This window comes from Watersipora subatra, chromosome 1 (assembly GCF_963576615.1).
Source record: "Watersipora subatra chromosome 1, tzWatSuba1.1, whole genome shotgun sequence".
NCBI classification, from domain to species: Eukaryota; Metazoa; Bryozoa; class Gymnolaemata; order Cheilostomatida; family Watersiporidae; genus Watersipora; species Watersipora subatra.
In genome coordinates this window covers 14,883,162-14,899,928 of record NC_088708.1, presented here as the reverse complement: position 1 = coordinate 14,899,928, position 16,767 = coordinate 14,883,162, and the positions used below count along the sequence as shown (strand labels likewise).

The 16,767-nt window shown below is 36.5% G+C and overlaps 1 protein-coding gene across 1 annotated transcript in view; it reads left to right on the top strand.

Annotated features, from left to right (window-relative positions):
- Positions 1-4,423: 4,423 nt before the first annotated feature.
- Positions 4,424-16,767, top strand: part of LOC137409141 (nurim homolog) — a 51,611-nt gene continuing 39,267 nt past the window's right edge. The window contains exons 1-3 of the mRNA XM_068095542.1: positions 4,424-4,743; positions 16,015-16,190; positions 16,457-16,627. Coding sequence (XP_067951643.1) covers positions 4,515-4,743; positions 16,015-16,190; positions 16,457-16,627 — 576 coding nt within the window. The 5' untranslated portion in view covers positions 4,424-4,514. The remainder of the gene's footprint in view (positions 4,744-16,014; positions 16,191-16,456; positions 16,628-16,767) is intronic.

Below are 16,767 nucleotides of genomic sequence, written 5' to 3'. Positions count from 1 at the left end.
AAAGTTTGTTGAAAGATATAAATTAATAAAAGAGCCTTTATCTTTAGCGCATTAACTTTTGGGTAAAGCAAATACTACTTAAAATAGCTCGTTTTTTCATACAAGAACCCCTCAAAAGGTCAAGTTTTGATTTTTAGTAAAGGCATTTTAAAAATACTATTATGCTGATCATCTTTCATGACTTGAGTTTCTCTTCAGGAAAATTTGTAGCTACGACAGTACTTCCCACTACATTTCTTGTACTAGGTTATTTTTATATTATACCTAGTGAATTTACAACCATCTAAATTTTATCTTGTTTGTTAAACTGTTGAGATAATACAAATAAGAAGGTTAAAGGGTCACCCACATCAAAGTTTGAAGGATTTTATCAAAATTGTATAAATATTTTTTATCATTAGGGAATTTGTTTGTGGTTTTAAGTGATCTGACTGCCAGGATGCTTCAAAATTAAATTGACAAAACTTGATCGCAGCTAAAATGCTAAGAAAAAAATGATGCTATTGTTATTCTATTAATATGTATTGATATATGTTACATATTCTTGCATGTCGTTAAATATATTCTTCAGCTCAAAACTTCAGTGAGCTCAAAACCTTAATGATAAGTACTTCAGGTAATAACATATCGCATTAAAAAAGACAATACATAAAACTATTAGAAAACCAAATGTAAAACACTACTAACTTCCACCTTTGAACAAACATAGCTTATTTCTATATAAATATAACTGATATTTAATTTTTTGTATCTTTATTCCCACCTAGCTTTTCTCTTTCAGTTGTTCTCCGCATCACATTCACTTTTTTCATGGTAACTACTAGAAAGCATTCACCTTTCAGAAAGAAATGATCTGGAGATGTTTTTTGTTTTTTTTATAATTTCTAGCTTTAATTTTAAGGAAATATTTGTTTCATTAACACTACAACTCACAAGTATCTTTTTGGAAGCTAATTTTAAAGCTAAAATAGAAAAGGGTAAAAATAAAACGCTGTTTAATATTATTTGATGACCATAGAACCAAACTATGTGAAGAACTGCATACATGTATGTACTAATTCACAAAACTATCGCACTTTTTGGACTATTAACCGCACCCTTATATAAGCCGGATCTGCTTTATTTTCAAAAAACGATAATAAAACAATACATGGGCCGCACCTTTGTATAGGCCGCAGAACTCAGGACGGTGATTTTTAACATGGCAGCAACTTTGCTAGTTAAAACGCAACAGTGCCGTTAGGCACTGTTCCGAAATTAACCGACGCTTTTTAACCCAGTGCCTAACGGAAGAGTACCGTTAGGCATTGTTTCGTTTTTCTTTCACCGTTAAAAAGGCGCACTAACCGGAGATTCCGGTTGATGCGCCCTAGCGGTGAAAGAAAAAACCACAAAATAGCCACACCCTTATGTAAGCCGCATGGCTCAAAACATCAGAAAAAAGTAGCGGCTAATAGTTCGAAAAGTACGGTAGTTTCAAGAAACGTTTCTACTGTACATATCAAATAATTTAAATATTAAGGCGGTTGTACGGTAGAGATTTGAGTGTAATGTAATTACATATAATATCAATTTTATTAAGATGACAGGTAAAATACAATTCTGATTGTAACCTTTCAAGAACTACATGATCAGTATATTTATTCAAGTATATTACTAGCTTTAGAGAAAGCAAGCATTTCTCAGTTTGAGATATGTAAGGAGATTTCAAAGAAGCACATCAGTTTCTTGTGTTGTACATAAACAGTCATTAGTTTCCTAAACTTGTTCCTTGAATGCGCAAATATAGTGCAAAAGTACTCAAGCCAAAACCAATTGAAACACAAATTGATTTTAGTAAAATATGTTATATACAATTTTTGTTTATAAAATTCAACTCATCAAACACATATAGACACTGAAACTAGATAATATATGACACAGAATAAAAAACTTCAAAAAAATGCAAACCATATTCTAACTGTGCTAAAAGATGCAATCTATGTATACACAAAAATTATAAATTGGAGTTTAGCTCAAAATGAAACAAATTGGATCTCAGTGCAGGAATTCTTGGAGTTACCTGCTCAGCCATGGCATATAACATCAACCAACCACCCATGCTCATAAAATCACCGCGCCATAATAACTCAGCCTCTTTGCAGTGTCAGACAACTCCACAAGCAAACAACAAATTGTAGCAAAAATCTACCGTAAAACCTTATTTGAACGCCAAGACGCTCCATTTTTCAACTCTTCCCTTACAGCGTCGCTTTTTTGAAGGTGATGTTTGAATAAAGGGTGGTGTTGTATTTTTCAAACACCTCGCCAGAATGTTGAGAAGATAAATTTAACCTTTGCATATGCGCATCAAATGTCGACCATAATTTGGACTCTCCTTCAGGCGGTGCGACATTAATCCTTTGGATGCAAATTTGCTAACTTACTACCAAAGTGTTCTAGGTCTCTAAATAAACATGCACGAGGAAGCTGATACATGTTTCTACCAGTTGATATTTATCGCTCACAATTAATCCACGATGATCTTATAGCCTGCGTTGCAATTTGTTTGGGGCTTTAAAGTTTTTTATTTCATTTTAAATTTGAAGACATTTTCATTTTATAACCATATTTAACAAGGTTGCGTTAAAGCTCATTGCACTCATTGATATGTTTGTTCCAGTTTGCAGTCAAAACTGGCTTTTTATGTCCAATAGAGCAGGAGTTACGAGCGTTGATCCATTGTAAGCTGAGTTCATATTACCGCAATCATAATATGAAATCAAATAATATGCTATAAATCCACAAATTTACAAGCTTTATAATCATAATAAACTATCAAATGCTACAAACATATATTCAAGAACAAGTGACATAAACAGGTTATAATACATGCAGAAACAAAAATATCGTTTGCTCGGCAAGTTGCGTTCTGGTTGTTGCTTTCGTACGGAAACATTTCATTATTTTCTGGCTGTTCAATACCTTCCGCAGTGTCTGTTGACCTGAACTCTTCTGTACTGCGGAACTTGTTAATATTAGTGTATAACCAATTTTTTAGCAGAGCAAAACTTTTGTGTTGCTATCGGCAAAACTTGCAGAAGCGGCGTTCAATTAGAAGGTGGCGCTCTATTTTTCAACCCTTCTTCCACAGTGGCGCTCAAATAGGAAATGTGTTCAAATAAAGGTAGTATTCCAATACAGGTTCTATGGTATTTTATTAAAACCTGTTTTGTTTTATAACTGTCTTGTTTCTCTATATGTAGTATATCAAGTGCTCTCTTTGATTTATTGTAAAAAGATACAGAACTGTGCAAGGGTATATATATAAATTATAAAATGTTACTTTTTTTTAAAATTCCATAGATCAATATTTATGGTTTAATTTCTTTATTAGCTTGCTGAATGGTTTTCTTTTCAAACACAATACTCTTTAGGAGCAAAAGATGAAGCATTTCAGTTTATTCTATGAGTTTCCATGCCAACTTTAGAGTACTAGCCTAATGCTAAATTCTAAGAATGGGAATCTAATTAGCTACTCATTAAAACAGTTCTACATATAGCAATCGCCAGTAGAGCTTACAACCACTAACATAAACCTTCCATGACATTGTTAAGATCAGATGAGCCAGCAGCAACACAAGAATCTACAACAACTAGCTAACGCCAACTTCTCTCTATGCGTTTTTTATATCTTGTGGTGAGTTGTAACTCTTCTGTCATCATCATTAACGCAGTCGACAACATCACTACCTCATTCGTTACATATTACAAAACCTACCAGTCATATAAAATCAACAGTTAGATAATCAATGTTATTTTCAAGATAAGAATTGCACGAAAGGCTACAAAACAGACTAATCTGAATGACTCACTGAACCAAAGACGCAGAAGAATTATACGGAACGTTTGTAAAGCATTATTAGCTCAGAATGGAGTGATGCGATATGTTGTTACTATTTTGACATCATTATGGCTAACTAGATAACACTTCTTCAAAAGCTTATGCATTCCGTGCGCGTGTCATATTCAATGCAACTGAAGACATAAACTGCAATTCGTTAAAAGTATAGTACGCTAAATGACAGCCGAAACCACAGGTTTTTAGTTTTAGTTTACATAAGCAAATGATAATAAAATTTTATTAACAGTTGTATTATAATATTAAGTTTTCTAATTGAGTTAATTTAAGCATTCAGGCTAAACCTATGTATAAAGGAACTTTTCCAGTTCCGCAGCGATGCACCGAGATTATAATTGAGATAGAAATTATAATTCTATAAATTAGCCATCGGCCGTCAGTGTGCTTTAAGGACTCTTTAATACAAGAGCAGGAAGCCGATACATATCGTGGCGTTAACGGGACGGGTTCTTGACCAACGTGAAATCTTGGTCTACAGTTTTGGTCTACATTCAATATGAAGTAAGTGGCTACATACAACAATATTGTACAGACGGAAGCTTTTGTTAACGCTGAACTTGCGGCGAGAAACATTTCAACTTGCGCTTGCAAGATCCTTTGGCTAAATTGCCTCATGATGACAGTTTTGTGGACATTCAGACTTGCAGCGAGTGCTCTCTTGTATTCACTTGTTGCAGCTTTTTCTCTTTTTTCCACCGCCAAGAGTTTACTTTTATTTATTAAATTTGTGTCTCAAACAAATGATACCTATGTTTATATGGGTCAAAAAGCGTACAATGATGTGGTAGACGAAAACAACAATACAAGAAACACATTCAACACCTCTCAAAACCACGTTAACGGTATGTGCATCGATTTAGCACTTCCTATTTTAGTCACTTAGTCTCTCTTGTCACTTGGTTTCTCACTTGGTCACTCTGGTCAATGCGATAATTTATTAGGTGTAGTGCATTATTTACGCGATGCTATAGATTTATGTTTTAGTGTTTTAAAACTGCCAATCTTTGCTGTGAATGCTTCAAAAATTAAATTCGTGCAGTGTAAAGGCGAATGGTTAGTTGAAGAAAACGATGGTGTTTGGCAGTGTACAAGTTTCATCTCTAGCTAATTAGGTCTGGCAGTGTGGGGAACTCGCGCTTTTTAGATTAATGAAAGTGCATAGGTTTGCCTCGCTGTCTTTGTAATAGGCCTACCTGTATTTTGTCTATACCGAATAATAGCGAATAACCATAAAATATGTGAAACCTGTAAGCAATATATGTACATACAAAAATGATAAAGCATGTATTGGGCAACAAAATGTGAACTTCAATAAAACATTAAAAAATATTTACATACCGATTAGATTTTCCAAGTAGCTGCCAATAAGTACGATAGTAGGCCCATGGTTAAAGTAGTAAGTAGAGCGTATTTGTAAATGTGTTAAATTGTAGCATCTCTATCATATGTCCTGTGCTGAGCTAAAATGAAACCCAAAACAGGTGATGTTTGTCACAAAACGATTCAGACGGATACAAAGATATAGGTCCTACATTCATTTTAGCGGGCTAGTGGTACATTCATTTTAGCGAGCAGCTGCATGATTGTACTAGTGGTACAATCATGCAGCTGTAGTTATCTGCATGATTGGTTGGGCTCCCTTAAAACGGTGTTAGCAATCTACCAAAAAGCTGAAGCTGAATAAAAAACAAATAGTTTTATATGATTTTAGTAGATCTATAATACTACAAGGATCACACAGCTAATATAACAATATGTTAAGGTTAATCAATCCTCGGTGGTAACGAAGATTCCAAAATAATAACTTATAATTATCAATGATAATTTGATATCATTCATTTTTACTGATTTAATTAAGGAAGAATCATAATTAGATGAGTGTCAGTTCCTTGAAAGTGTAAATATCACAACTTTGTTTCTTATCATTTTTGATTGATTATTAACAATATTCCTCAGGTTAGTAAATGTGAATGGAGATGATATATTTGGCAAGCTTTTGAAATGAGCACTTATTCTCATAATCCGTGGGTGTTCTGTTGATATGATTATGGACGTTAGCAAAAAATTTAGCAAAACATCACAAAACTACTAGAATCACTCCATCGCAGATTCTAGTACAGCGACTCATTTTCCTGCTCCATTAACTTCCACTCTAATCACTTTCTACTGGTTTTTAACTGCCCATCTATAAATCTATACTTTATTTTATGAGTGATTCAAGGTTTTAACAATATAGTTCATAATCTCTATAGCATATACATGTAGGTGGTTTTTATATTCTTGCTGACCTCCTTATTCCCAGTTCTACTTTACTCAGCCTATATATTTTTCATGGGGCTAGGAAGTTTGCCTTCATTCTGTTCTAATCTCTGTTCCTCTGGTTTCGGTCTTATTTTTTTCTGATTTCAACCTGGATCCTCTTGTGTGACTTAGTTTTTTTCGAGCTGAGGCTCATGGTGTCTCAGGCCATCTAGATAATGAGCCTAGATGACCCATGGCTTGGGGTAGTGAACCTAAAATTTTCCTCAGACTTGGATTCTCTCCGGAGCTGCAGTGTGTGAGCTTTTGGGGCCTTGTGGATCTCTGGCATCAAAACATTGTCTATTAACAGTCTATTCATTTTGTAAGGTTTTTTTCATTTTGTTCAATCTTGTACCTTTGACAGTGGAGTGCCCATACAACCAAATGAGGGCCCACATAGGTACATATATACTTTGTTATTTTGCACCATTCCCTTTGTAAATGAATTTCAGTCACATGCGAAATTGAGACTAAACTAATGGCCTTCTTTATTTAGGCCCTCCCAATGTACTCTTGGCACTGCAGGACATGGTGTATGTTGATTTGCCAGCTAAACTTTTCTATTTTTTAACACTTCACTCCATCTTTTCTGGCCTCTAAGTTCTGCTGTCAGGCAGCGTGTGTAGTGTCCAGTTTCCGAAACATATTTGTGTCTGGTAAGTTTGCCAATTTTTTCCTATAATTTTTGTAGTAAGGTTTTTGAGAGAAAATGGTGTCTCATCGAATTCTTGCTTGGCAAAACTCTGGGGGGGGGGGTAACTAACTTTCTCCTTTTTTCTCCCTCTACTCGCCCGGTCATATTTTAACTAGAGCAATAACTTGGTTTAATTTTATGTAGTCGATGCATCTGCTTCTGGTAATGCATGTAATCCAGTACCTTCTGTACATTAGTTGGGCAATGGCGATTAAACCACCAAACCCCTTACAAATGGGGAGGGTTAGTTGGACACCCTTACAGAATGAAAAACAACATCTCTAAAAGCATTGTGCTATTCTAGTGATTCACCATGACTGCATCTAAAGGGTGAGGATGAACAAACCTATCCATCGTCTAGGCATTTCAACAGGATAGAAATGCTAGTATGTCTCAACCAGTTCTTGCCGGCTGGATACTATTTCCTTCTCGTTGAGAGAGAGACTCTGGTCCAGCGAAATTCAGTAATGACTTGAAATTTTCACGCTGCTTTATAGAATAAATGGCAAATGTAACAATCATTAATGCTGGATCGAACGTCGCGTGAAATAGCAAGGTTTACGCTGGGTCACTCCCTCTTTGCCATCCCGCAAGAAGTATGCTAGGAAGAAATGTAAACAATTGGATATTACTGAATCTAGCCGAGTCGAATGTCTGGACATTAATAAGTCAAGAGCGCTCCACAAAACCTATTCGACAGACAGCACTCGTTGCAAAGGCGCTCGGTAGATTCAACATAGACATAGATGCTTCATGTGAAACTTGCTTGTTTGAGTATGGTAATATGGTAGACAATGGATACACTTTTTTGAAGTGGAAGGCAGAAAATAAGAAAAGAGAGCCTGGGGCCGGGTTTGCCCTCGAAAACTCTATTGCTCAATGCCTAGAAAATATCCATCGCTATACCGGATCAGATCATGTCAATGAGACTACCACTTCAGGGAATGGATATTTTACCATGGTAAACGCTTATATTCCTACTATGACAAAGCCTAACAAAACAAAAACCATACCATTAAATGCCCTCGTTACTTAAAAGTTAATTATTGCTGAAAACATGAATACTCATGAATAACATGAATAATATGAATACAAAATACGAAGTAGAGACGGGGTCAGGAAATTGGCCAGATGTTTTGGGAACACAAGGACAGAAAAATGCAACTCAAACGGTCAACTTCTCCTGAGTCTGTTCAGAATACGTGCTGATCATCACAAACACTATTTTCAAGCATAAATTACATCACCCAACTACCTGGATGCACTCACTGCCGAAGAACTGGCACTTCCTAGACTACTACATCATTGCCAGACAATCTGATTTGAAAGATGCGTGTGACACCCGAGTCATGAAAGGTGCAGATTGTGCCGTGGACATAACATGATGCTTGCAAGGCTTGTGTGTAATGTGAGACCATGAAGAGGGAAAAGCAAAGAAAAGCCAAAGCTCAAATTAATTGTGAACAAGTTGAAAAACGCTGAGTGCGGTCAGGATTTTCATAAAAAAGTGGATGAGTACACGGAATGCACTTGCAGTAAAATACCAATATAGAAGAGAGTTAGATGTTGAAGACCGTAAACTATGAAACAACTATGAGCTTTTGGGAAAACCGATGTGAAAACATGAAGATTGGTTTGATGAAAATGATAGTCAGCTTAACACCCTGATTGACAAACGGAACAAGGCTAAAGCTCGTGAACTACAACCTAAGACCTGTGTAAAGCAATAGCACTCCAACAGGCCGTAGACACAAATGACACTAAGGTTTTTTACATTGGACTAAGGGAGGTTTACAAACCTCAGAGAAAAGGAACAGCTCAACTTCTGGCCCAGGATCGGACTGCAGTGTTGCAAGACAAAGACGAGCTATTGGCATGTTTTGCCCAACACTTTTACATGCTGTTAAATGCGCCTGGAACTGCAGATAAGGATGCACTTAAACAACTTCCAGTGATCACTGCAGACAAGAGCTAGACAATATCCGAACTTTGGAAAAACTCCAAATGGCAATCCAGTCCACAAAAGACAAAGCACCTGGTACCTGTGGCATTCCTGTAGAAATTTAGAAACATGTCGGACTACAACTGCAAGAATAGCTGCGTGACAAAAGTTTGTGCCTCAGGAAAGCTGAGCTAGTACCTAAGAACTGGAATGATGCAAACTTCGTTTCAATATTAAAAAAGGCAACAGGAAGAAATGTGGCAATTGCAAAAGGGTCTCCCTTCTGTCCATTGCAGAGAAGGTCTTTGCTCGCCGTATCATTTTCGATCGACAAGAAAAGATATGTTTTGTTGTACCGGAGACTCAAAAGTGGATTCCAAAGAAACCAAAGCATCAAGTCCATGAAAAATGTACCGAGAAAAATTTGGAGCTCTACATGGTATTTATCGGTTTTACAAAAGCCTTTAATACTGTTTCACATGATGGGTTCTGGAGCGAGCTACAAAAATTAGGATGCACTGTAAAAGTGACCAGCCTTATCGGAGCACTGCATGATGGCATGCAAGCCTGAGGGGTTCAAGGTAAAGACTAGTCGAATGAGTTTGCAGTAACAAATGGAGTCAAGCATGGCTGTGTCTTAGCCCCCACATTATTTTCCATCTACCTGGCTGCTATGCTTCATGTAGCTTTCAAGGATGTACATGAGTGTATGTACATACAGACAAGACATGGCGCAAATCTTTTCAACATTTCCCATTTCAAAGCCATATTCCGTACCACTAAACATCCGGTTTGAGACATGCTATATTCTAATGACAGTGTACTGGCTGCTTATTCTGCCTTTGACATGCAGCTACTCCTCGACAACTTTGCCGGGGCTTCATCTCTTTAGTTTGAAGATTAATATCAAAAAGACAGAGTGTATGTACTAACCAGTCACACTTTTCTCTCCTGAATCCAAAGACGTCTTCATCAACTACAAACTACAGGTTAAGCCACACATTTCACCTATCTTGAAAGCACGGTATCCAACACGTTTGGGATTGAAAAGAAACTCCAAGCGAGGGTCGGCAAAGCAATTGCTGTTTTTAGTATGCTTCAGCAGAGACTCCAAAAGAACAAGCTTGTTTCAGTAAGGATTAAGTGTAAAGTGTATCAAGCAGTAGTTGTCAACTCTCCTATATGGCACAGGTACATGGACAATTTATCAAGATCAAGTTAAAAAAAACTGCATATTTTGATGAGGAGACATTTATGGGGCATCATGATCATCAAGTGACAGAACAAGATCACAAACCTAGAAATTCTTAAAAAGCCTATCTTTAATGGCTGACATCCTTGATGAAAAAAGTCTGAGATTGTTGGGCCATGTACTCAGAATAGAACAAGACCAGCTTCCACATCAACTGTTATACTCGCAACTATGTGATGGTAAGCGAAATCAAGGATGGCCTAGGCTCCACTATAAAGTTATAGCTAAGAAAAATGTAGAATGGAGGCAGATCAATACATGGCAGATGACTGCATGTAATCGAACTGGTTGGAGATCTGCTATCATACATAAGCCACACTTATAGACAGTCTTAGCCTCTTCGATATCGTCGATACATTTTATTTTTGGGTGTGTCTTCCTGGGCTTGAGCACATTGATGACAGTCTTTGCACATACATGGTAAACTCTTAGTTACTATAAACTCTCCCCTTTAGTTATTTTATTTTCAAATAATACTGGGATAGTGCATCCATCTATTCACAACGATTCCTAGTTTGTTCCGGCCACAAACTCCTGACCATACATGTATTCTGGTTTCATGGTGGGTTGTTCTTTCTGTTATAGCGATCAGCTCGTGTTGAGTTATGCAATAGTTTCAGTTTCTTAGAAAATGGTAGTAAAAATAGGCCACACTTTTTAACTTGTGATAGCATAGCCTCGGAATTGGTTTGAAATAATCCAAGCGCGCATATTGGTTTGTGCAGTAGCATTTTTGTAAAAACCAAAGACCCTTTTATACCCTTTATCCAATATGAGAGGCGTATTTTTGGGAAATGGATTGTTCGATGGATGAACCATTTCAAATAGGTCTCACATGAATCTTCAATAACACGGTAGTTACAGATACTGAGATGAGCACAAACATCGTCGTCGATAATTAGAGATTTTAGAAAAAAAATTCCTGGAGAGCACTGACCAGGATGGTATGCTTTTATGACCCGTTTTTTTAGTTTCAACTGTGAGGACTTTTATTAGCATTTTTTAGTAATATACATTTAAACAGATCAGCACATACAATTGAGTGAGTTCAACCAATGGGGAGGAAGCTCATATGGTCTTGTTAGCTTATTTGACTTCATCTACAATATATGGATGTTAATTCATCTGCTTCCACTCTATTGATACTTAGATGAATTGCTAAGCTTGTTAGGTTTGGGCTGATTATTATCAATGGGGCCTTACAAAACTGCAATATGTCCATATTTTTATCATCGTCAGCATCACAATGACATGAATTGTCTTGGCCAAGCAACTGGTGGAGCAGTCTTTTTCTGGATCGCCATCTGTGACTAGCTCTTACTACTTCAAGCGTTGTCAAGTTTGAATAAGTCCAGTTTGCAATAAGGTTGTCTTTAACTTTCTCAGACTCCCAAAGATTTCATGGTTTTCTGGATCAAATGTTGAATCAATATTTCTTTGCAAATCTGTCACCATGAGTTTAGAAGTTTCATTTTAAATGCTTACCTTGTTGGATTTGAGTGCAATTAGCCTCATGAATTCTTGCAGTGCCCTTTCTTCCCATTGTGTCATAAATAAGCTGAGACGAGCAATTTGTATTAACTTTTGCAACTTAGATATGAACGACTATAAGCCATATCATTGTCAGTATTTTACATTTTTGCAGTTGGTATGCATCTTCTTTGGTATTTGCTCTCTTCGCTCGCTATACGTAGTATCCAATAAGCTATTGATGGTATCCTTTCTCAGGTTCACGTCAAGTCTGAAAATAGCTCATCTCTCCTCTATCTGTTGGTGGTTGCAATGTTCTCAAGTTCTTAACAGAAAATAGAAAGTTCACAAGGTAAAGCGTTTATCGCTAGCCCTCAAGTGTTTTGGCTTAGGAGGCTTATAGGCAGCTCTACTTTGTCTTTCATTATGTTGGCTAGTATGCTTGCCAGTCTTGTGGACTGTGAGAGATCGTCATAAATAGTCAGTATGATTATCATGTGAACTGGTACAGCGACCGACTAGTGTAGCAATAACACGCTTACCCTTGAATTTGATGCCCCAGATTGGATTCTCGTGCGAGGCAATTTTCTTTCTAACGTTCTTAGTGTGGCTTCGTACGGGTACGGACACGGGTCTTATTATAGTGAATATTTGTTTGAATGAATTTTCTCGCCAATCATTTATTATTTCATTAGCGCTGGTCTTAGGTGTCCTCACCATGATTCCTAGTGTTTATAGTTGCTACAGATGATATTTTGGAATTTAAACTCTCACTCTCATCTCAAATATCTTACTGCTGACACTGATATAGGCGAATTGTGGGTAATGGTTAGTGTGACCTAGTCAGAGAGAGTGAGGGTACATATAATTGTTCAAGTTCTACCTTTATTTAATCAGGATAAAAGAAATACAAAGAATATGATGGCTGTAACCAAGTAGTAACTTCTAACTATGAATGAACATACTTTGACATCATATTCCATAAATCATATGAATTATATAATATACCATAATACCTCTAATTGAATGCAACTTCTGTTTGAACGCCATATCTATTTGACCCACACCCCGAGAGAAGGGTTAAAAAATAGAGCACCACTCTCTAATTGAACGTCACCTCTATTTGACTGCCACTTTGACATTATTTGATCTTTACAAGCCCATAATATCAATTGGTCAGTAGAAAAGTGTCCACATAGTTGTATTAGTAATGAATCGTTAACATCAATTACAATTAATTCTCTCGTCCAATTCCAAAGCTTTTCGTTGGTTTTTTGTGTAAACTTTGAAAGCAACACCATAGAAATAATTAATCACTGTCCCAGGCTAATAGTAGTTCCTTGTTTAACGTGGTCTTGATACTTTAAAGTACATGTATATAAAAACAGCTTGTATTTACAATGATGGATAAACGACTAGTTTCAGAGGGAAGGTTGCGTTTTGCGAACAAAACTTTAACGCATTGCATTTGTGCTAAATGCAACGCGTAAAAGTTTTGCTCAGCCAAAAAGTTGTTTGAATGCTAATATCAACTAGTTCAGCAATGCAAAAGAAGAGTTGAGGCCAGAAGATATTGTGGAAGGTGTTGGACAATTAGAAGAAGCTCGTTCCATCAAAAGCAACAATCAAAAAGCAGCTATCCATGCAAACGATGCAAATATTTTTGTTTAAAAATGTAAATTTTTGCTTCTACATGTAATACAAGTATGATTCGCTTATGTTACTTGTTTATGAATATATATATTTGTAGCATTTGATCGATTATCATTATATAACTTATAAATTGGCAGATTTATAGCATATTATTTGATAGCAAACTTGCGGTTATCTTAACACGACCTACAATGTATTGACGCTCATAATTCCTCTTCTTCTATTGCACATAAAAAGCTATTTTTGGCTGCGAATTGTAGCAAACATATCAACGAGTGCAATGAGCTTTTATTCAGCATTGTTAAACATAGATGTAAAATAAAAAAGTGCCTTCAAATTTGGAATGAAATGAAAAATTGAAAGCTCTAACAAATTGTAAAGCAAGGCACAGGCTATAATATCATCACAAATTAATTGCAAGCAATAAATAACAACTGGTAGAGATATTTCTCGGCTTCCCAATGCATATTTTATTTAGAGATCTTTGACAAGTTAGAGGTAAGTTAGCAAATTTATTGCATCCAAAAAGTTTAACATCGCTCCACCGGAAGAAGAGGGCAAAATATAGGCGACATTAAATTCGCCCTTAAAAGGCTAAGTTTATCTTCCAAAAATTCTGATGAGCCATTTGAAAAATATAACGCCAGCCTCTATTTGAACACCACCTCCAATTGACCGCCACTAGAGAGGAAGGGTTGAGAAATAGAGCGCCATGGCCTTCAATTAAAGATTTGACGGTATCTTTAATATGTATAATAAAGAAAAAATAGATAAGTCTCCCTTTTCTCAAGTAACTGTTTGAAATGACTCACAGGTTAGTAAATCTGAATGAAGCTGATCTATTCAGCGTCTCATGGAACAAATTTTTTTTCTCAGAATGTATTTTCATAACCTGCATGCGGAAAAAGGGTAAAACCAAACCACTTACCTATTAGTTCCGTCACAGCTTTCATGTTCACATGACTTCACCTTAATCACATAGCTCTAGTCTACACTTGCGCTAAAATCTTTAGATGTTATGATGAACGCATTGAAGAGTTATCTAATTAATTTGGTATTGCAGTGATTTGTTATAAAACTGCAAGTTTTTCCTTTTTCTCTTGGATATGTGAAGTTGCTAGTTGAAATTTTCTTGTAGCGCCATGCATCACAAAAATGTCTTGCTGCTCTATTTTAGCCTGCGTAGTTTCAACTGAAGAATGGTATATGATTGGTTACAGCACTAGCCTTCCTTACTCAGTTGTGAATGGCTGATAAGCAGAGCTATTCTAAAAGAGTCAGTCTACAGATATTAACATTCACTTAGAGCAATGATACAATCCTTTGGATGAACTGGGCTTTACGAGTTGCAGCTCTGCTTAGCTGAGATTTTAATAGCATTGTCTTTTTCATATTTGGTGGCTCAACTAAAGAGGCACATTCTACTGTTCTGCACCAAATACCGTATTATCTCCACCTTAGGTCGCACCGTATCATAGGGTGCATTCTCAATTCCATAGTCTATTTCTGTACTTAACCATATTATAAAACACATTTTAAAACAAATAAACAACAACAAAGGAAAACTGAGTTTTGTCAACATTATTGGATAAAGTAATTAATTAACTCTTTTTTCACAAAACCCTGAAAGTTTTTGTTTTCGATATCCGCATTAGACAGTGGAGCTATTTTACTATCCAACATTCCAGGTTCCTCTTCATCATTGTCTTAGTCGGCCTCACCTACCAGTTGCAGTTCAACAATGATGTCGACTTTCCTAGAAGCTCTAACAGTAGAGGCTGAGTTTATCTTAGCCCATTGGTCCAAATCCCCCCATACGTGGCTGCATAACTTGCCCGGCGCTGCTCTCGGTTAACACTGGGCCTCAGAAGTGCGTATGTCATTTTACCGATGCAATTTTGAGGGTTTCTTAAACAAGTAAATAGCAATTACTGCTTTATAATTATCAGGAGTTTTTGCTGTTTTAGCAAAAAATGTCTGTGAAGCAGTGACTGTAGATCACTTAGCAACGACACACAATAGAGTTTAGAACTCAGTCCACACCATATTAAAAAATGTACAGTCAATTTTTTTCGAAAACTTTAGGCTTTTAATTGCGCCTTGCGGCTTGAAAAATATGGGGATTAGCTTATGAAATGCGAAGTTCAGGATGGGTGCACATCTAAGTGAAGTATGTCAGCAATGAAGCTCACCTTTTTATTTTTTGCTCTACCTAAGCAATTCAACCATATGTTAGTGCAGAAGGTGAGCGCATGCTCGTTTTCAACATAAATATGCTGTTTCGTATTTGTTTGTGCTGCCAATCAAAATTCATCATCTCATACAGGAATATTCACTTCAAACAGCATACTTGATACCATAGTTGATGGTCTTAAATGCTCACTACTGTAATAGTATGATTGATGTGAAAAGTACTTCATCGTGTCTCAAAAGGAAGAGTATACTATTACAGACTAAGTTGTATGCAAATGTACATCTGTCTCAACACGTCTTTTTATCTGAAATAGTTGTCCTCCCTTTTTTGTTTGCACATGTACATCTGTCTAAACACCTATTTTCATCTGAAGTAATTGTCTTCCCTTTTTGCAGCACCTTCACCCATAACTTATGGACATGGTAACAGGAGATTAAGTTTTGCACCACAAACTCAGTGTGGCTACATATTTCCTATCTTCTTTTTGGTCAAAAGCAGTTGGGGAACTCAAGTAATGCTAATATTTCCATGTACTGTAATTATATGTGTTGTGTAAGATTCTAATACCATTTTCATGTACTGTAGAAACCATTTTGTAACTTTATAGAGGAAGAATGGAGCGGCCTAGTCGGAATACTGATGCGAGACTTGTTTCTGTTGGTCGTGTTTATTGGGCAGCACACCTTCATGGCTTGTCGATATTGGAAATCTCTTCTTGCCGGCATTGGATTACACGTGATTGAACGTGCTGTGTATGTCATCTGCACGTCTCTGGCTCTTCAGGTAGTAATACGGTAAATTCTTTATCCATGCATGGCTTCGGATTTAGAAGTGTTCATTTTTCGTTTCTTATTAGTACACAGGTTCTCTGGTTTTGATATTGTTAGTAAGTGATAGGCTGTTGCAAACTATCTCTAGAGCATCTGCGTTAAAATAAACCAATTGAGATAGATTGATGACTGGTATTGTCTTGAAGAGGTTATTTACTCTGCCGCTTTTCAACACGGTTGTCATTTCAAATTGACGATTTGGCTATGCATTACTTTAAGGTCATGATTGACAACTGGATGGCTACACATTCTACTCAACTTTGGTGGATTGATATCGAAGGATGGAATACACTCTGGCTGCTCTTTACTGTTGTGCATGTGATTGGCTGGACCCTTATTTTGGGCTCAGTTCTGCTTATGGACGTCTGCGAACTTGTCGGTGTCAAACAGGTTTGTTAATTCAGAACCTCTTGTCAGCTGTTCCATTTTGAATCTATTCAGGCTACATTTAATTAATACTAGCTACAATTTGCTCACTTTTAAGTAACATATAGTTGACTATAGGCCACTATATATAATGTAAGTAATTG